The sequence below is a fragment of the Egretta garzetta genome, unplaced genomic scaffold, assembly GCF_000687185.1.
Source record: "Egretta garzetta isolate BGI_Z169 unplaced genomic scaffold, ASM68718v1 scaffold69, whole genome shotgun sequence".
NCBI lineage: Eukaryota > Metazoa > Chordata > Aves > Pelecaniformes > Ardeidae > Egretta > Egretta garzetta.
This window is the reverse complement of record NW_009260790.1, coordinates 3,567,060-3,587,664: the sequence shown is the minus strand read 5'-3', so window position 1 is coordinate 3,587,664 and position 20,605 is coordinate 3,567,060. Positions and strand designations below refer to the sequence as shown.

The window sequence follows — 20,605 nt, the reverse complement described above, 5'->3', positions numbered from 1 at the left end:
GTCTTGCTAAACGAGATGGTAAACGTGAAATTCCATCGTATGCTCGACGGGTTTAGGCTGAGTTCTCTGGCTCTTCTTCCTTTGGACTCCTGCCAGGGGTAGGAGACTGTTGAGCCGATCTGCCTAGTCTGGTCGCGCTCCGATGGAGGCACAGAAACCTTAATGTTTAGCAGATACCGTTTCTGGGAACTTCCATTCCCATAAAGCGCTTTTAAATTTATTTCTTTTGCTTCCCTGTAATTTAGGACATCTGTAGGTATTACAGATCGGATGTTAACAGAAATGTTCTCATGGTGATTATTCATTTTTATCTTGGTATGTTTTCATGTTTAATCTGCAGACCCCTTGTTAAGCAGATTATCATAACAGAAAATGGCGCGACTTTGTGTTTCATAATCAAAAGAAGTTAATTCCCTGCCACAGACTGACTGCAGTCTCAGGAGTGGTGTCTTTGGGTGCTGAACCCTCGAGTCTGGATAGAGTCACATCACTGAAGTAAACTGGAAATCGCTGAGCTAATCATTGAGGTCCCTGTAAAACTGGTTATGCTGGGGAACCATGGCGTGGGAAACGGCGGAGATCACAGATATTGGACTGGATCCTCCATGGGTCAATCCTGATCGATGCTGCCTGCATGTGTGCAGTTGGTTCTTGGTCAGTAGGCGCTGACTTGGGGGGCAGATAACGCTGTAGAAGATGGCTGTGAGTTGTGTAATCGTAGAGACTGGATTTAGGAAACATGTGGCAAACAGCCCTGGTGCAAGGCTCTCCTTCCATTAAAAATCTCGGCCTCTAATTAAGAGAGATCAGCTCTTCTCTGAGATACTGGGTTTCAAGAAACCACTGCCGGCTTTCGGTAATACCCACTCTGTGTCGTTGTCCAACCCCGTACTTGTCGAGGTCTCCCTGTGCCTGAGGCTGAGGTGCTTTGGCAGGGCCTGCCCGTGGCGAGAATTGCACACCTTCCCGTCTGAAGCTTGAGATGTGTCCAGAGCATTTACCGGAATGCTTCCCTAAAAAAATAAAAATAAAAAAAAGCAAGACGTTTTCCGCTGTGTGACGCGTGGTGTTTTTCATTGCGCTCTCTTCACGAACAGATAGTCTATGCGGAGCGGCCTCTAACCGACAACAACAGATCTTTGGCCTCCTATGGCTTGAAAGACGGGGACGTGGTGATTTTGCGACAGAAAGAGACCGTAGAGCCGCGGCCCTCCATCCGTTTCCCAGGTGAGAAAGGATTTGTGCTAACTTTTGAGGGTGCAAAGATCTCACTGTTTATCAAACATCAACTCCGTCTCTTGTCCATCTCCTTTAGTGCCTTGCTAGGCAAAACACTTAGGAAGGGAGGGTGGCTAGGGATGAGGCAGGGGGCTCTTAAAATTAGCTAAGGGGCTTGTTATTTAATTATTTATTTTTTTTTTTTAATTCCAAGGAAGCGAATATGATTTTACTGTTCTTTTGGGGAAATAACAGGGAAAGCGAGGAAGGTAACTGGTTCAGAACAACAGTTTTTGTAAAGGCGTGTGAATTTTCATACGACCACTGGTTCCCTTTCCTGCTTGGCGTCATAGTGCAATAATATGCGGTCTGTGTGGCGCAGACACGTTAACAGGCTGTTGTGATGTGTGCTCTGAATCTGTACTGTGACAGGGAAGCCGCATCTTAACAAACCCTGTCGTACAGTTGCGTGAAATGCTCCTCAGATAATGTCTGAGTAGAGCCCTGCTCCTCCGTCCTGCCTTCTGTAGCGATTCCAAGCAAATCCCCGTCACAAAATGTCACTGGAAAGGCAGGTACCATTGGCTGAGAAGGGCGTGGGAGCATTGCTTGAGGTCCTCGTCCTCCTGGTACCTGCAGTTGGTACCTGCAATGCAGGTCTGCAGAGATGTTGTGGGTTGGTTTTTTTTCCCCTCCCCCGCCCCCCCTGCTTTTTTTTTTTTTTTTTTTTTTTTAATCCAAGAGATTCAGAAGTGCCTTAGAGACACCGGGTTTAGCCTTGCCATCTCTCCGTGTGGTATTTGCATTTGTGAAGCTGGAAATAACCAGTGTGCGATTCAGTAAGTGCATTTCAGGGGATAAAAAATGGGCCAGAGGGAAGGGTAGACCAGTTACATAAATACGTGCTAGCATTCCTAACCCAGTAACCTGAGGACGTGGCCATGCTTCCGACACAAATTGCTGTTTGCAGAATCCGGTCTAATGCTGTAGCATTAAGAGCGGCTCATCCTTCCCACGATTTTTCCACTGTTTTTCAAGCCGAATTGTAAACGTGAAGCTCTGACTCCTTTTTCCTGAAGGTCTGCCAAGGATAGACTTCAGCAGCATCGCGGTTCCTGGGACGTCCAGTCAGCAGCATCAGCCACCAGCACAGCGTCTTCGCCCGTCACCTCCTGATGCACCTTCATTCCCTCAGGGTTTGGACAATCCGGCGCTGCTACGGGAGATGTTGCTTGCGAATCCCCACGAGCTCTCCCTGCTGAAGGAGCGCAATCCGCCCTTGGCGGAAGCGTTGCTCAGTGGAGACCTCGGTAAGTTGGGTTTTTAATCTGCAGGAGGTGGTTTTAAATCTGTTTGAGTTCAGTTCTAATAAAAGGCAGCTGCAGGTTTTTTAACTAGCCGGGATGTTCGCTGCTAACTCATTGATGGTGCTGATAAAAGGTGCCGGTTGGGAGTACTCGGGGCAGAGTTCTTCTCCTTCTAACAAGACTGTTTCTAGCAAGTTAAGCGTATTTCTCCTGCTTGGCTTTTTTAATATCCTCTATCCCCTACTTTGAAGTAACAGATGCACAGATAGGTCGAGTTTCTGTGAAGACAAGTGGCTCAGCTCCCAATTATGCTAAGACTCCAAATGCACGTTTTCCAGTAATGGTGTTGCATTTGCTGCATCCCAGAGCCCACTGAGACCTCAGCAGAGAGCTGTACGCTATAAAACCAACTCTGTCCGTAACGATTAGCTGCTGTGGAAGCGGTCGTCAGAGAGGGAGAGGGAAAGGAACAAGCAAATAGCGTCTTTAGGGAGCTTTTTCAATAGGAATAGTCATAAATGTTTAACTATCTGTTAATCTTGAAAGCGTTGATGTATTTTGGGCACAGTTGAAGCCTAGTACTGTGTCTTTCGCTTCCTCTGCAGGTGAGTAGCTGGTGTTGGTCCCTCGTTCTTCACATGATGAAAGCTTTGAACTCTAGTGTCCTTTCAGTGTGAAAAGGGAGTGGTGTTTCGGGCATCGGAAGATGTGCTTCTAAACCTCTGTGAGATGGTTAGTTAGGAGCTAAATCCTGTTGAGTTTGGGGAAATGAATGAAGAGAAGGAGCTTTAGCAGGAGACTTTTTTTTCCACTTTCAAGGTTCCATCCTAGCGATTTTTCTCCGTCAAAGGAAGCTAGAAGGGAACTTGCATGGATATTGTCAGGCTATTTAATTTTTTAATTCTGACTTGAGTTCATATCCAACATCAAACCCATGTCCTTTGTGCTCTCAAGCTTCCTCACACTTCTTGCAAGCGCTGCGTCCATAGCGCTGCAGTTTTTTCCCATCACCTTGAGAAGATGTGCTGCTCTCTGCACAGAGAACGAGAGGTTAGGCTGAAGACACTCAGAACAGGCTTATCTGCTGATCTGTGTTGTTGTTCACATTAAACTTAGAATCAGATGTGCATTTTTAGTCCCAAATCACCGCAGTGGGCTGTCAGAAGGAAGCGGTTTGAGCTGGTTATGCTCTCATCGTTCTGTACTGCTACTACCGTTATTTGGGCACAGATCCAGTTCAGCTCTGGCTCTGATGCCCAAATATACACATGGATTGATGCCACGTGACTGTGCTGGATGCACTGCAAGCGCTCTAGAAGGCACCTGCTATACAGAAGCCTAATCTAAAGAAAAAAAAAAAAAACAAACAAGAAAACATACCCAGTGCCTTCCTGAACATGTAACAGCCTTTGAGCCAGAGAGCTGCTTCATGGGAACTGCATTTCTGGAAGCAAACCCACAACCTTCTGTGTTTACAGAACTTACTTTATTGCCAAGTCCTTTTGGGAACGTATGCGATCACATCCAAGTAGTAAAAAATAACCAGAGGCCATCCAAAATGTGGGGATCTAAAATTGGTGTCCTTAAAACGTGCAACTAGACTTTGTGAAGCAGATGTCCCGCCTAGGACCTCTTGATTTCAGCAGTGGGCATTCAGCTTTAGGATTGCAGTGTCTCTGTCTGTGCCTATGTTGCTTTGGTTTAAAGTAAGTTTTGTTGTTAGCCTTTTTATGTCTTACAGTTTTGCCTTTGCTCTGCTGGATCTACAGGCTGTTATTTTACTGGGGATTGCTGTGTGTAAAACATGATAGATTTTTGCAAGCTGTTCTTGTGGATCTTACTGAGAGCTATGAAATCTCACTTCTGTCTCTCCCTGAAGCTTCTTCAAAATACACGTGCGCTCAAGCTTCTCATTTGAATTGTGCTTGTTCTGTAATCCCGATTTCGGCTTTGGGTCTCATTTGTCTGCTGCTTTTGCAGCTGGGTTTTCTTTTTTTTTTTTTTTTGAGTATTGTGTAGGCAATTCTTGCTGCTACAGAAGAATGAATTCCTGTTTTAATGGCAGCTCTCTGTTTTAAATACTGGTGTCTTCATGTTTTTTCCATTTTTCTTCCATATAAAAATGTACATGCAAAGAAATTGAGTTTGATTTTGCTGAGTTTGGGTGGCAGACACAAGGAGAAAGAGCTACGTCCAGCTGGCTTTCATCTCAGTGGGTTCCCAAGTTTGCCATAGAACCATAGAATGGTTTAGGTTGGAAAAGACCTTTAAGATCATCATTGCCACTGATCCTTTGAGGTCCATCCATGCTGCCTTCAGATGAAGCCTTTTTTGCTTGTGCTGCTGAGTCTACTCCTGAGTGCATGCTGGCATAAAAAGAAGAGTTTGCTGTGCCAGAACTTGGATTTGTAAGAGTAATTTCCAGTAAAAAACATTTCTCTATCTCCTTGTTACTACAGAGAAGTTCACCAGGGTGTTGCTGGAGCAACAGCAGGACCGAGCCCGGCGGGAGCAGGAGAGGATCCGACTCTACTCAGCTGACCCTTTTGATCTTGAGGCACAGGCCAAGATAGAAGAAGACATAAGGTAGCGAACCAAAGTCGCTGCGGGCTTTGGAGGTCTTCACGGCGCTTTTTTTCCACAGGGCGCTTGCATCCATCCGTGATGCTTTTTTCTTGGAGTATGCAAGGAGCGTGTTTAGATCCTGCCTTAAGATGCCTCTAGGGCAATGCTCTGAGCCACCTTTGCCTTTAGATGTATCCAGTTGAGCACAGATCATGAGGCGGCAGCACCACTGTCCATGCGTGTGATGTCCCAGAGCTGCCTAAGCTGGTCCCTTCTGAAACAAGAGCACTCGTGGGAAGCGCTTAGCCAAGATCCTCTTGAGAGGTGGCACTTGGGTGTCACAGGCGTGTTTTGAACTGGAGAGCTGGGCCTGTGTTAGTCACTGAGCTGAGCTCTCTGTGCAGCCATGTGGTGTCATTTCTCCTAGCTGCCTCTGAGATTTGGTTTTGTGTACTGCTGACTGTTTTGTCTCTCTGGCTAATTCCAGACTCTGAACATCACTGCTGTCAGATGTTCTGTAGAAATACATTCTGCTCACCAGCGCTTGCTCCCTCTTGCTGTCTTCCAAATGTAATTGCATTAGGCTGAGGCTAGATTTCTTAAATTGAGTGATAAATCCTTGAGTCAGAACATGACTGAGGGGTTTTTTTTCCCCAGTAAAGAAATGTCTTTGTGATACAGGCTCAGAGTTGGTCATAACCAAAATTAATTTGTGATGAGAGTCGTTCTTGCGTTATGGGTGACAAGGTGTTGGTGCTGGGTAAATGCTTAGCTTAGCAATGCAGAAAAATATACATTTGTAGATACCAAAATGTTGCTCGGAGGCATGGGAATTATTTCCTTCCTCCATAGATGAGGTGACAGATAAGGGTGATGTGCCCAAGGCTGTGCAGCTCTTAGGGAACAGTTTGGGCATCTAGCAGTCCCCAGATTTCACACCCCACTTAGTTTCTCTGAACCCCTTGCTTAATTAGATGCGCTCTGCCCAAGATTGATTGGAAGCTATTGCAAGCATCATATTTTTGGAGACACATCTCTGTCCTCCAAGTGGAGAGGGTGTCAAGCACAGAGAAAACAGAATTTGGCAAGAGAACAAACTGAAGATTAACCACTGCATATCCGATTTAAGCTTAAATAATAAAAGACAGGACAACGTGTGGCTCTTTGTTATGAAGCGGGACAGATGGCAGTAGGGTGCTTTAGGTCCCAAGCCAGCTAGGTCTCCTGTTTTCCTTCCCCACCAAGAAACCACGTCTACCCATCCTGTCATGGGAAGGCTACCACAGTACGGAAGATGGGTAAGAGAGGAGCTTGCAGTTTTTCCCCTTCCTCTACTTAGGAGGGAAAGTAAAATGGCATCAAAATGGGAAGCCCTTTTCCCTTTCTGGTAGATAAAGCTATTTTGGATGCAGTCGCTATGGATATCCCCTGCTTCTAAGATTACTGTAGGGGCCGTGATGGACTTCTTGAAGAGCATTTCTTCTGTAGGCTGGAATTTGCAGTGAGAGCTTGTGCTTGTGGTGGTGTTCTTGGTGTGTTTTTGCTCACCTCCCTCCTTTCCTGTGCCTGGAAAAGGAAAGATAGCAGGGAAACATTGGAGGATTTTAACGTTCAGCTGCTGTGTGGGATTCCAGCGTTGTAGCTACTGGCAACATCGTGTGCCCTCAGCGCTTTTATTTTAGAGTGACTAATAAATACGCAGGTTTTTCACTTACAAGTTCTCCAGGTTAACTCTGTGGTGACAGGTTTCTGTTGCAAACAAGAAGGTCGCCTGGTGCTGCCGTGTGGGTTAGGCAAGGTATTGGAAGGAGCAGTCTTCACGGCTGCTGGGAAGCAACTTGGTGTCTCTGGGTTAAGCCCAGATCATGACTGGCAATCCCTCTGCGAAGAAGGCTCTGTTTAGCTAATGAAGCATCTTGGTTGTGGTTTAAACATGCTGTTTGTAAGGTGAGCTGCAGTGGGTGGGATGACCAGATCTGTTTGTAAGTCAGAGGGATGCTTATAAGGTTCAGCTGACAGAAGGTCTGATTTTTCTCCATCTTTGCCATTAAATTCAGGCAACAAAACATTGAAGAAAATATGACGATAGCAATGGAAGAGGCCCCCGAGAGTTTTGGCCAGGTGGTGATGCTGTATATTAACTGCAAAGTCAACGGACATCCAGTGAAAGCCTTTGTTGACTCAGGTGAATCACCCCCATTTTCACCTCTTTTTCCACACTCTCCTTTCCCTCGCTGAGGGAGACTGTAAATGCTCCAGAAGTTTTGCCCCAAAATTCCATAATAAAGCGCTGCATTACAAGATCTTGAAGCACCTAATTAAAACCCAAGAGCAGCCTGGGCATTGTTTAAGGTGAACAGAGCAAAAAGCAGAGCACGCACGAGTGCTTGAATGCCCCAGATCAAGGCTCCTGTGAGAATTTCTGGGGCTGCGATGCCAGAAAGGTCGCTGCCACGTGTGTGTCTTATCTCATTTTACAGATGGGGGAATTTTGCGTGCCTTTAATGTTGTGCTTCCCGTCTATAGCCTTAAAGGGAAAGTACTTGGGATTATTCCAGCTCGACAGTAACACATCCTTTACTGTCAGTGCTGATCTGTGTGTACACAGTCAGTTCAGTGCAGTGGGATTCACAGGAAGCCTTTAATGCCCTAATGCAGTTGCTGATGCAGTGTGGTTTCCTGGCTGCCGAGTGCAAGATCTTAAGCCCTTCCAGGAGAGAATTTTAATTTGTGATGAGCTGTCAGGATTTAACACCAGTTTTCTTGCTGGTAGGTGCCCAGATGACCATCATGAGCCAAGCTTGTGCTGAAAGGTGCAACATAATGAGGCTGGTAGATCGGCGATGGGCCGGCATTGCTAAAGGTGTAGGGACGCAGAAAATAATTGGCAGAGTGCACTTAGGTAAGTACCGGCATTCTTCTCTGGGCAGCTTTAGGGGCAGTTTGACTGCATTTCCCACAGTCTTGGCACTGAGGAGTATCTGGTTTTAATGCTATAATTGTTAGAAACTCCCACAGAGTAAAATAGAAGCGCATCTGCAATATGTTCATTGGACTGGGGCACAGTGCTCTGGCTTCTGTCCCATTTAATGCCTTTTTTAATGGAATTACCTCGACACTTTTAGGTGAGGGAGTCTTTAGCTCAGAGGACGTGTTGACTCTGGGTGCCAAAAGCAGGGCTAATGTGAAATAGCAGGATCTTCCCTCTTTGGGGTGGGACTAGTGGGCAGTGTGAGTTGCTCAGGAGGGATTCCAGTACAGTGGAGTGTTTCATTTTCCTTTGGGAAGAGAAGGCTGTGTTCCTCTGTGGGCTTTCCAGAGGAGAGACGATTGTCCTTATTGCTGAAAAATCAATTCTCTTCACTGTTGTTGCTTTTCAGACTCGTGCTCTAACAAGCCGTACGCAGCTCCTCTAGCTCAGAGGGCTAGATAAGCAGTACTTAAGGCTCTAGAGCAGGTCAGCTTTTAAAATAATTAACTTCTTGAGACCAAGGCAGGCCTGGCAGTCCTGGGGCTTGCACAGGGCTGGACATTCTATGACCCAGACAGAGCTCTGGTTTCAGATTTACCCAGCACGTTTGTGCAGACCTTTCCCAGGAGATGGAAGAGCAGAAAGTAGATTTGCTGTTGCTGTACTGTTGCAAGGTGGTAATGTTTGTCCCTTGCGTTTCAGCTCAGGTCCAGATTGAAGGGGATTTCCTGGCATGCTCCTTCTCGATCCTTGAAGAGCAGCCCATGGACATGCTTCTAGGACTGGATATGCTGAAGCGGCATCAGGTATCTTTTGAAACGGTTACTGTCTCTTCCAAGTTAAGTGATAAGTGCAACATAAATGCCATGCCTGTGAATTTAGTAGGGTTTTTCTGGGGAAAGTTGATGGTGGATTATCTTCCAGACAGTTACGAAAGAAGTACATACACTACATACATCATGGATGGCTATAGGGTGTCTGGCTGCTCCTGGAAGTGTTTTGCTCTCATCAAAGATGCTCAGAGCTTTCCAACTGAATGATTTACTACAAATCAAGTCATATGGAGCCCTTTGTTTATGGCTGGTGCTCTTGGCCCACTTTGCTGCTATGAGCTGTTCCCATTGGAAATGTATTGTTTAACCTTGTCTCTCCTCCTTCTCCGGGAATTGGCTGGCTCTTACACAGGCCCCTGATCTCTCGATGCTCTTTCACAGTGTTCAATTGATCTCAAGAAGAATGTACTAGTGATCGGCACGACTGGCTCGCAGACCACATTCCTCCCGGAAGGCGAGCTCCCAGAGTGTGCCCGGCTGGCTTATGGGGCTGGGAGGGAAGACATGCGGCCGGAGGAGATTGCAGACCAGGAACTAGCAGAAGCAATACAGAAGTCCGTAGAGGAAGCAGGTACCAGGATGAGCCCAGTTGAAATACTGATCGGCATAGTTTTCTTGCTGTGCGTCAGGATGTCTGTCAGCCCCTTCTCAGCTCCCAGTCTCATCCAGCATCAGCGAGTAAATGCTGGAGGGAAAGGGGCTTTATTCTTGCTTGTGGCCTCTAACTGCACTTCTCTCTTCCTTTCTGTACAGTAAAATGTGTCTGCATGAAGGCATTTGGGGGTGCTTGCTGTTTAATTTGTGCTCTCGTTGCAAATTCCTACCCGCTCTGGTTTCTTGGCCTTCAAAGTTGTGGAGATAACTGGTTGTCTCTTGCACCCACTTGCCTGGGTGGAGGGGTAGTGCCTAAGTCAGAGATGTGGTTCAGTTGTGTGGTATTTTAGGAACCTCATGTGTGGACAGCTTTGTGGAGTCTTCTGCAAATCCTGTTCTTAATAGCCACAGCATATAAAAACAGAGGAGCTGTAGCAGTAAATACAAATCTCTGGGCATGACAGTTTTTCATGATAATTTTTAGAAATAGTACTACTTCAGCATTTTTTTTTTCCTTAGAATGGTGCATGTGCCCTTGGAGGGTGAATTGCTTCTCTTACTGAAGATTACTGTTGCTCTAAATTTCAAAAGAAGCAGCTGAATTCACATGCTAATGTGTATCATCAGTCTCATGTGATCTGCAAAGAGAATTTTCACCCTCCCCATAGGTTTGTTCCCTGTGCCTCTGGAATCTGTGAGCTGCACAAGTGCAGACTGACTGGGCTATGGAAGATACTTGGTAGCTGCAAAATTTAGTGAAGCGGGGATGCCAAAATAGCTGAACACCTAGCTATGAGCCAAACTGTCTGAAACAGTGTTTCTGTTTAACTCCTCCCTTAACTTCAGTTTTTGACTAGAGGAAAGCTTCATTTTTTTTTTTCCCTGCTATCACAGTGAAACTGTGAATACCTTACAAAGTGTATTCCTTAGGCCTTTTCCAAAACTTTCAAAGATAACATTTTATATGCAAGTGTTTCATAGAGACTTTTGAGTTTTACTGCTAATTTTTCCTTGCAAACCACGCGGTAAGATTCTGCTTTCCACACATGTATAAAACTCTTTGCTGGGTCACGTTTAAGCTGATAAAGTTGATTTCTTCAACATTTTTATTGCTACCAGTTGTAATGCACTGATGTCGTCTTCAACACTTCCCAGTTGCTGCCTGATAGTCCAAAGAGTAAGCGATGACTTTCTTGCAAATAACTAATTTACATGCAGGGGAGCACAGGGCTGTGCTTACTGGTCCCTTTGACCAATTTTTTTTCCATTCTAAGAATATAAGTTTTCCAGAGATGTAAAAACCTTGAGAGGAAAGCCTGGCCTTAATGAATCGGCAAGAAATGGTTTACACATTTGACTTTGAAAGCCAGATTTGAATGCTTATTAACTTAAGTTGCAGCAAGTAGAGAGAAACACAAAAATAGATTTGACCTTGCCCCGCCAGATTTTGACATAGCTAAAAGTCGGGCTTGGTACCTAGGGCTCATGTGTCTTCACATAACCTGGCAGAGGAAATGTGCAGATGTAAATATTGGTTCTTTTCCTGTTAAAACTTTGAGCCTGATGAAGCCTGGCATGGTTTTGCAATCTCTTTCTATTTTGGATGAGACTTTGCAGACATCATGGTTGGTTGGACTTAGTTCTCTGCTGAAAGGGTCAAATAAAAAGCAAACCTTGGCTCAAAATATGAGTCTAAATCCTCAAAAGGATTTTAGTCAAATGCTTTAAAATGAAAAGTGACAAAAATTACTTAAATCAAAGCTGCTTATGTACCGATACAGTTCTAAAGACCACGTGGCTTTGTTCAGACTAATCAGCAGTCTGCCGTTTTCCATTGATGCTGAGCCCTAGAGGAATGTCAAAGATTTGTGAGAATAAGAGATCCATTTTGTGTGTGCACTTAATTCTTGTAGAACACCCATGCACAGAACTGAGGTAGGTCTTGTTTAGGTTGTGTGTACATCTTAGACATATGACAAGCCTCTGGCTCACAGGCTATATCCTAAGATGTCAGAATATTAATGTATACCCTCTTCCTCTCTTCCAAAATTATTAGCTGCTGCTAGGTGGTACCAGGAAAATCAAGTGAAAGAACAGGAAACTGAAGAGGGAAAGAACATAATGCAGGACCGAGGAAGCTCAGCTCTCCGCAAGGCCTGTGTTCTTTCATGACAGCTCGAATTTGTGCTGCCTTCTGGTAGATGGTACAACAGAAATCACTGCGTACGTCTGTAGGCTATTAAAGTTCTCATTTTGAGTTCACCTGGATTATTCTTGAGCTTTATTTGATCCCCTGAAGCCCACTTTTAGCAAGCCTCATGGTTTCTGTCAGCTGACTTGCTGGAGCCCTGGTGTGTTTTGCTGTGGTCTAGATTCTCCACATCCGCTTCATTTACGTCTGCGAGCCTGCTCTTCCCTGCCAGTATGCAGTGTTTTCCCTACTACCACCACTGATAACAATTCTGTGATTGCGGAGGATTTGCAAAACGGGCAGCAGAGCTACAGTTGCTTTAGGAGGAAGAATATTCAGGTGGCTTGCCCCGTATACAGCTTTTCATCCAGCCTTGATAGAGGAAAGGCACTGCCACCTCATATGCAACTCAGGCTTTTCCTAATATAGAGAGGAATTTATCCCTGATGGTGCGCTTTGTGGAGAATTTGTTCCCGGTGTTAGCTGGATCAATAACCTTGATGAGGCTGGGGTTCAGCTCCCGTAGATACCCTGGGAGGAGGATGATGCTGAGGAGCGCTTGGCAGAATACCAGCTATTTCTGCTGTATAAAAGACTGCAAATCCCTGATGCATTTCACTGATCAGGCCCTCATTACCAATCCACTGAGTCAAAAGACAGTTCTGCTTCCTCTCTAAAGGATTGGCTTGGGAGCAGAGAGTGTGAACGTAATTCTACTGTGTAGAAACAGAAAAAGATCCCTCCGGTTTTCATCAGTATCCTGTGTCACAAGCCTCTTTGCCACCCTTACGAAAGATGAACAGAGAAAATCTGCAGAATAATTCTGTTTTTTTAATTCTCCAGCGTTGCCAAGTTGCCATAGCTGCATTAAGACCAGATGTGCAGCCAACAGAAGGGATTGCCCTGTGCGACGGCTGTTGTATTTTATACCAAAATGTATTGATTGGAGGTGCGGTATCACAGCATATAGCGCACCATTTGTATTTAACAGAAAATAAAAGAAAAACAAGTAGCTGAGGTGAAGAAGGCAGATTTCTTCCATGGTGTGGAAGTTAAAGGAAATCCTGGCTGTACGTGTGAGCGTGGCCCCCAGTACACCTGGGTATCTGTAAAAAGAGAAAGACTTAAACATATACCACTGTTTTACCTTAAGACCATTGAGTTTGGAGGCCTTTGGAAAGGGAACTAATGCAACAAATCACACAGCACAAAATCGGGGTTGCTGTTTGGCTATCTGACACTGGGCAGAGTAGGGCTTTAATGGAGGAACAGGCGCTCTTACAGCAAAGGTCATGTTAGTGATTTAACAAGAGCATGAGAGCTGATATGTTAGCAAGATTAGACTATTGACAAGATAAGCTCACTTACTTAATCTGTCCTGATAACAAAGCCCAGTGTTCGGTGATACTAACAGAGATCTGCAATTCGTCCATTCTCCATGTGAAGAAGGAAGCAGTGAGCTGGGTTTGATTTTTGGCTGTCTCTTCCTTTGCTTCACTCTTCCCAGCCTTGGGCAGCAGTTCCTTTGGGGGATTTCTGCCTCTCACCCTAGGATCCTTACTCTTCCCTTTTACAGCAAGCTGATGTTTGCTCGCCTTCTCCTCCCTGTGATGCCACTAGCCATCGCAAGGCGATAGCTGCTGGGAGCACAGTCCAAGAATTGTGATGCCCTCTTAATTCTCATTTCCCTGAAACACGGCTCCTGAATATCTTCAGCTGTACAGTGAACAAGCCAGTATGGTGCTAGACACATGCCTTGTGCTGTGTGTATTTTATCAGGAGTGTAGTATCACCCACGGACCACTCTGAGGCGTAGATAGTACAGAACAGCCTTTAAATTGTTCTCCAGCAGTTATTTTTGACTTGATGTGACGAATTTCCCAGGCAGAACTCCTTCTGGAAGGCAGCAAACATGAGGAGCTCCAGCTGCTCCTGTGCTGTCTCGATGGACAGTTGGGAGGGGAGCTGCGAGGTTGCAGGACTGTAACCATGCATGTGGTGTGCTCTGAATGCTAACCCGAGTTTGGTGTGTTTGTTTCCTAATCCAAACAGAACGTCAGAAGCCTTGATGCATGTAGTGTGTGTTTACTGCAGCTGGAGTGGGCCACAGACCAGGTATTTATAGCCACCAGTTTATGAGTTTTCTCTACTGCAGTGAAAACAGTGGTTCTCCTGTGTCCTAACTACTTCTTTCTTTCTGTCTTCTGTTAGAGAACAGTGACAAAGAAACTACCTCACTGGAAATGCCCTCATTACCAGCTTCTGATGGGTTTCAAAATCCAGTCCAGTCTTCAGGACTAAATTCCAAGATCTGTAATCCCACAAATCAACTACTTGATCGTTCTGTCTCTGCCCCTGCTTCCATTTGCTCATCCGAATCTAGCCTCGCAGAGCCCATTGATCCTAGAGCCGTCAAGTCTTTTGAGTCTTCAACTGAATGCGAGATAACCCCAGAAAAAGAACATCCTCTCTTATTACAGCATCTTTCCAATAACGCTTCCTTGGCAAATAACGACCCTTCTCCCCAGAAAGGGGAGCTAACCTGTTGCAATCCAGCTTGCCTTTCACAGAAGACACTCAAAGAAACGTTTGTTGCTGACAGTCTAAAGGAACATAATGCTAAAGAACAAGACCGTGGTCAGGAACACCCTCTGGAAGTGACGAAAGAAAATAGTTCGGCTGACGCTGCTGCTAAGCAAAATAGAGAGGTATGTCTGTTTTCAGAACAGGAGCAAAAGCACAAGCTTCCCATAGACCATCAGACGTGCAAAGAACCAGAGAAGGAACATCTGGAGGAGCAAACTGAGACAAGTGACCCAGAACCTCCTTGCCACGTTGGTGGGGTTGAGAAGCCTGTTGTGGAAGAAGCCAGCCAGCCAGAAAATCTTCCTATGGAAATGAAAGGAGACAGACAGGAGAAAGCAGGTCTTCCCTGTGCAAAAGGGAGTATCCGGGTGTCAGCCTCCTGTAGCTGTACGCATACAGAATCCTTCATGGAAGTAGATGCAGTTGAGCAGTCTGTAGCTGAAGCACACAGCTCGGCAAGTGAGCAGAAGCAGCAGGCTGAGAACAGAAGTGTATCTGACCTGAACTCGGACGCCTTTTCTATGGAGGTGGAGTCGCTGAGGTCTGCATCCTCCTTGAGTGATCTCCTTTCCACTGGTGATGTCCCGCAGTCTAAAAGTGCTAGTGAGATTCCTGCAAAACATAATGAGTTGTCTGATTGGGCAGCTGAAGACAGCTCTTCCTCCTCCAGCATCCATCAGCTGGATGTGGACCCAGGAAGACCTTCAGAAGAGCCATGTTTCTCTCTAGCATCAGCCTTGAAAGAGCTGCACAAACTCTTGATTATCAGTCGGAAAGGAGAATGTAAGGCACTTTCTGAAGATGAGCGGAAAGGCTCGGATCCCGCCAGCCAGGAACAGAGTTGTTCCTTCTATAAGGTGAGGTCTGAAGGTGGAAGAGCAGAGGAGAAACAGCCTTGTGATTCTGGCACAGAAAACATCAGCGTTGGGTCTGTCAGTCACATGCAGTCAGCTCTTGGAGAAGGTGCTTTAGAGATTCAGAAGTTTTCAGGTAAGAGTGATTCGGTCATGGCAAGTTCTGCAGCAACCTCTGAGCAGGCGGAGGTTTTGGCAGTAGGTTATCAGAGTCCAACTAGTCCAACTTTGGAGCAAAACACATCCGTTTCCTCTACACCTGCTTTGGATGAAAGTGCACCTCAAGATACTCAGAGCCTGTTCACAGGAGCACCTGGGAGCAGCAGCAGTTCTGCTCCTGAAGGTCTGTGGCCGTTGGGTGGGTCTGAGGAATCACTGCTGAGCCCACCAGCTGGCTCTGCTGGACTCACCTCAGGTGCTTCTCCACCATCTGCTTTCCCTGCAGCTGATGTTGATCGGATCCTCGGTGCTGGTTTTACCATGCGGGAAGCTCTTGAGGCTTTGGAACGAGCAGATGGAAACGCAGATCTCGCTCTTCTCATTTTGCTAGCCAAGAGTATCGTTGTTCCTACATAACTACGGAAGAGGTAGCTGACTGGGGTGTCCTTTTTCTTTTAAAGGACCTATCTAAATTGTACACCATCATGTACAAGCAGAATGTTGAGCCAGATTTTGTAATTAGTTGCAGCCAAAGTAACTTGTCTCTTCTGTTTCACTTGTTAGATTTGGCCTTTTAAAGGAAAGAAAACATCCTAGCCTTGTGTGGACAGGATAGCTTTTAATTATGCATACTGGATTAAAATTAATGTTTTTATTTAAATGTACAATTTTAGAATAAGCTCCAATGTTACGAATAAAAAGCAGAAGCCATTAAGATCACCGCCCTGTCCAGCGCAAAGGAGATTGTGAAGTGAGTTGACCGTGCACAGGACAGGAGGTACACGCCGAGTTCGGTATGGCACAGACGCGAAACAGCGCTTGTCCAGAAGGACTTTGCAGATTTTTTTTTTAGCTCTCCTATGCTTTGTAATCCAAGGTCCATCTGTGACGCTGATGAAACTATTGTGGCAGCTACTAAAGGTATGTAGGTGCCCACAGGCGTGTAATGCTTTGCAAAAGGAGTGAGGGGTGGAGAGGGTGTTCGGAAGTGTGCGCTTTTTGTTTGTGCATGGGGAAGGCTGATGCCTGTTTTTGCCAAACCCTTTTATGCTCTTGGGCCAGTGTGTTCAAGTTTACAACGTGGGGATAGAAGAAGGGAAGAGAGAGAATTTGGTGCTACCAAAACTTAAGAGACGTTTTAACTTATTTGAAGTTGTGCTGGTATTAATTGGGGGTGGGGAAGGGAAAAGGAGTATTTTACTTTTTTTTTTTTTCCTAGCCTTGCCCACACCATGTTTCCCCCATACAAAAGAACAAGCTCAACCACTTTAAGGCAAAACCTTAACACTGAAATTGTTTTAACAAACCAACCATGTATTGTGGCTCTTAACTCCCCTCTGCCCCTGGAAGAATGAACTGTTTCAGTGGATGCATTCTTTATGCACCGAGTAAATCAGAAGAATGAAGAAACGTGCTCCGCACTAGTTTATCACGATGTTTGGGGATGATCAGCCTCTCAGCTGTGGAAATGCAAACTGCGGACAGCCTGGAGTGGCTGGTGGGGTACTAATTTAATACCTCTTAAAGCTTGAGGGCTACCCAGTAGGGTGTACAAGACAAATGCCCTGACGTGGCTTCTGCGTTATAACCATCGTGGCCTTCTGGGAAGTCCCTGGTGAGCAGCCTGAATGATGAGGACTCACAAGGCTGTGCTGTAGGAAGCCCTTTCCAGATGCTTTTTTTGGGGATGAATTACTTCGTGATGCTCTGCGAAGACCCAAAACAACTGCTGGGGCTGGGGAAGGGGAAGGAAAGCGTGGCTGAAACACGATACCAAATTTTAAGTAGGAACTTAGTCCCACTTGCAAATCTCAGAAGTGGCTTTGTGTCAAGTGTTCGTCTTGAACTTTCTGCTTTGAGCTAAACCTGGAGTGATGGGTCAGCAGCAGCTGGAAACGTGGTTTTGTTCATGGCTTTCATTTGTTGTTATTGTCTCAGGCCTGTGTTACTGGTGTTTTGTTTTCCCTGTTGCTTAGCAGATTTGCCTACGTGTATGCTAGGTTTTTTTCATGCAGGGTGGCATTTAAAAACACCACAAATTTGGTTTAATCTGTGAAATTGCAGGAGTTTCTGATGTCAGTGAGGGCTGGTTGTCGGATTTTTCTTAGCTGCTTGGGTAGCCAAGGACTCCTTTAGAATAATGAAGAGCTTTAAAGCGTTCCTCTTGTCTGTTGAATGGAGCCTCTGCATGAGCTGTGAATGTACCAGCCAGGCCTGGAGCTCCCAGGCACATTTAGCTTGCATCCTGCTTCCTGTGATGCCGGCAGCAGGCGTTGCTCTGTGCATAGGTAGGAAGCAGTGCTTGGCTGTTTGGGGACCCCTTGCCAGAGCAGCATCGAGTAATTCACTTGAGGCTCTGTTCAGAATGAGTTACTGAGGCAAGGCTTTATGATCTTTATCGTGCAAGTGGTCAGTTACCCTTGCTGAAGTTTTTTTAAAATATTCTCTGTACAACGGGCACCTCAAATCGGCGAAAGTCCCCTCTGTAAAGGGTAACACTTGGGCTGGTACAGGAGTGTGGTGTCATCAGCTCTCTCTCTAGAAGCCTTAGGAATTAAGATATTAGACCCGTTCCCATCGGCATCTGGTTCACTATCAAAAGCAGCAACAAGAATGAAGCTCCCAGCTCTTGGATCCAGAGCATCCTCAGTCCAAACAGCCGAACCTGCTCCCGATTCACACCATGGGTCTCGGTGAGGTGGTCCTGGGAGCAAGCCCCCATGTGGTATGCAGATCCCAGCTGCAGGTTGGCCCTCTTGGATGCACGAGAGCTGAATTGGCACCCTTAGCCTGCAGGTTCATCTGTGGCCAGCTTCTTGGATGTTAGCCATTCAACGTTATACCCCTTTCGTATTTACACTTTACGTTTTTAGAAGTGATTGCTAATAGCTAGATGAAGTACTGCTGCTTTGCACCAAACTGGTTAAAGGCTCTAGTTTTATGGCCACGTTTACTTAGACTGCATATACAGAATTTATGCTATAAAAGCTTTAGAGCATCAGCCAACTTGCTTCAATGCTCGGTTTTATTCTTTGTCAAATATAATTTTCGAAATCTGCCCTTCTGCCAAAGCTGTACTGAAACATTTATCAATAGTGCTAGAATTTCCTGGGTAACTTTCTTTGAACTGCTAGAAATAAAGCCTGACCCCCAACCAATGAATACTTGTAAAACTGTTTATCAAGTTGGTCCAAGCCTGGTGATTTAAATCTCTTAATTTCAGAGCCTTGCTTTGAGTGAATGGCTACGTGCTGCTAAACTAGAGAATAACTTTTTGGGGAGCAAGATTTTATGTTGGAGAAAATCTGGGCAGGGGTGAGCATTTAAGGTTAAAATAAAATGTAATAGAACATGTATGTAGTGAGTGCTGTCTAAAAGTTGTCTTCTGTTTGAACATGCATGTGTGTCCCCTCTTCTGTATGCACACATCCTTTGCTCAGCCTTTAGCAATCCCTTAACCGGCCTCTGTGCTTATCTGGCCCACAAAGGGGGAATACTTCTGTGTAAGCAGGGATGGCAGACTGCTACAGCTTGTTGGCTAGAGCAGGGGATACGGTTAACGCCAGAAGCTGTTTGGATTTCCAAAGAGCCATGTACCCTGGCTGAAAATAAGGCTCTTCGCTCTTCCTCCTTCTCATTCATCGGTGCTCCAGCGTACTAATGCCGCATCAGCTTACCAAAATTATTTCAGTATGACAAGTCCATCTATAGAGAATAAAGCAACACTCGGAAGCTGCTTCATAAAGATGCCAGCGCCTGTGGAGACCCTTGGGGGTCCGTAGAGCTTATTTCTGGGTGTTTCCTGAAGCCACTGTGGTCACATACCTTGCTGTTGGTTTCTGAGATGTATTCTTCTCCTTAAAGATACTGAAGGAATTTACTCGGCCTCTTGCTGGACGCATGCTTCTGTACATGGGGCTCTAGGTGAGTTCAGAGGTGATGTTCAGTGAAATATCGACACCTGAAAGTTTCTGGGCACAGATAATTCTGACAAGAGGAGGAAATATTTCCTGGTGACAGTCCCCGGCATGTTTACCTGCTGCTGGACAGAGCTGAGCTATGCTGCGTTATCGTGACAATCTCTGCCTTGTTGCTACGTATGTTCAACTTTCTACGTAGACACTTGGTCTCCAGGACTGTTAACCTTGTACCTCCTAGACGTGTTCCCTTCTTTCTGTCTCTGTCTATCCCTCTTGCCGTCTCCTTTTCTCAAAAGTAGCAATATTTAAGTGTACTTGCTGAATGCTTAACTTCCAGATAAGTTTTCTTTAAAACACTATGCCATTTACCAATAAAAGAAGGAACAGATCCTAGAGGTTTCTTCACCAGACTTGGACTTCTTGCCAAGCGGCTCCCTAGAACTCTAACATGAATTCAAAGAGGAGAAATCAAGGGGTGGTTTTGCCTGCCTCTCTCGGAAGTCAGCTTGGGGAATGGGGTCGGTTTCGTGTACGTCATTCCCTTCCGAAGCATTCAAGAGATTTCTTCCTGCACTGTGTAGATGAGGCTTAGTCCATGATCCAAACGCGTAGCAGTTTGGGTTGCTCTTTGACTGATGCTTTTTAGCTTAAGAGTTTTACAGACTCACTTAAGGAACTTGAGGGAATCAATACTCAGGAATCCTAAAGCTGGTTGCAGTTGTGTCATTTACTCTTCTGGGCTGAACATACTGTGGTTGTCCTTGCAGGTGGCTCAAGGGAGGAGCAGTTGTGTCATCAGAGAATGGGATGTGGTTCTGCCCAAAGTAATACACACTTGATTCTTTTTTTGATTTTTTTTTTTTAAATATTGGGGGACTGTTTATCAACAAAATTGATGTGTAAAAAAAAATTTGATATTTAAAAAAAAAAGAATAAACACTTTATCATAATGTTGCTTGATTGGTCTGTCTGTATTTCTGAGGTCAGCATCTCTGCATTCAAATCTTTCTCTGGCTTTTTTTCCAAAGCCAGTAGAATTTCCTCAACATGAATGTTGCCGTTTTGAATGTAACGAGTAGAAATCTGTGGCGGGGCCTGAGAACAGGCATGAGAAATTCATGTGTTCCCCTTCTACAGAGATGGGCTGTTGAATCCTTCAGGCAGAACTTGGAAGAGGATTGGAGTACAAGGTAAAATGTAGCCCTTGGCCGCAGCATGGTCTGCTGGAAAAATGAATGAGGTGCTCTTCATGTCTCCTGTGCAAATGCCTCGTTTCCAGCCAGATTAGGGGACAGTTGGTTCTGTTTTCCTGGAGCTGGATGCTCATCTCTTGGGGCATCAAAAAATTGGCATTTATGTCCCTAGAAAACTCATGACTTCTAGTTAGAAGTAACTTTTTTTAAAGTC

At 45.4% G+C, this 20,605-nt stretch overlaps 2 protein-coding genes across 7 annotated transcripts in view; both read left to right on the top strand.

Moving 5' to 3' along the window:
* Window positions 1-1,167, top strand: part of KIF17 (kinesin family member 17) — a 28,697-nt gene extending 27,530 nt beyond the window's left edge. Inside the window, exon 24 of the mRNA XM_035901877.1 lies at window positions 1,098-1,167. The gene's annotated coding sequence lies outside the window, so the exon portion shown is untranslated. The remainder of the gene's footprint in view (window positions 1-1,097) is intronic.
* The window catches only part of DDI2 (DNA damage inducible 1 homolog 2), a 19,684-nt gene extending 1,452 nt beyond the window's left edge, over window positions 1-18,232 (top strand). For 2 of the 6 annotated variants that reach the window (XM_035901810.1, XM_035901812.1), the window contains exons 2-9: window positions 1,098-1,227; window positions 2,298-2,528; window positions 4,985-5,111; window positions 7,148-7,275; window positions 7,864-7,992; window positions 8,764-8,867; window positions 9,276-9,465; window positions 13,891-18,232. In XM_035901810.1, coding sequence (XP_035757703.1) covers window positions 1,098-1,227; window positions 2,298-2,528; window positions 4,985-5,111; window positions 7,148-7,275; window positions 7,864-7,992; window positions 8,764-8,867; window positions 9,276-9,465; window positions 13,891-15,695 — 2,844 coding nt within the window. In that variant the 3' untranslated portion in view covers window positions 15,696-18,232. Of the gene's footprint in view, window positions 1-1,097; window positions 1,228-2,297; window positions 2,529-4,984; window positions 5,112-7,147; window positions 7,276-7,863; window positions 7,993-8,763; window positions 8,868-9,275; window positions 9,466-11,544; window positions 11,712-13,731; window positions 13,795-13,890 lie in introns of those variants that run through there. The other 4 variants (XR_004842961.1, XM_035901813.1, XM_035901811.1 and 1 more) reach the window with 4 other exon arrangements.
* The last annotated feature ends 2,373 nt before the right edge of the window (window positions 18,233-20,605 follow it).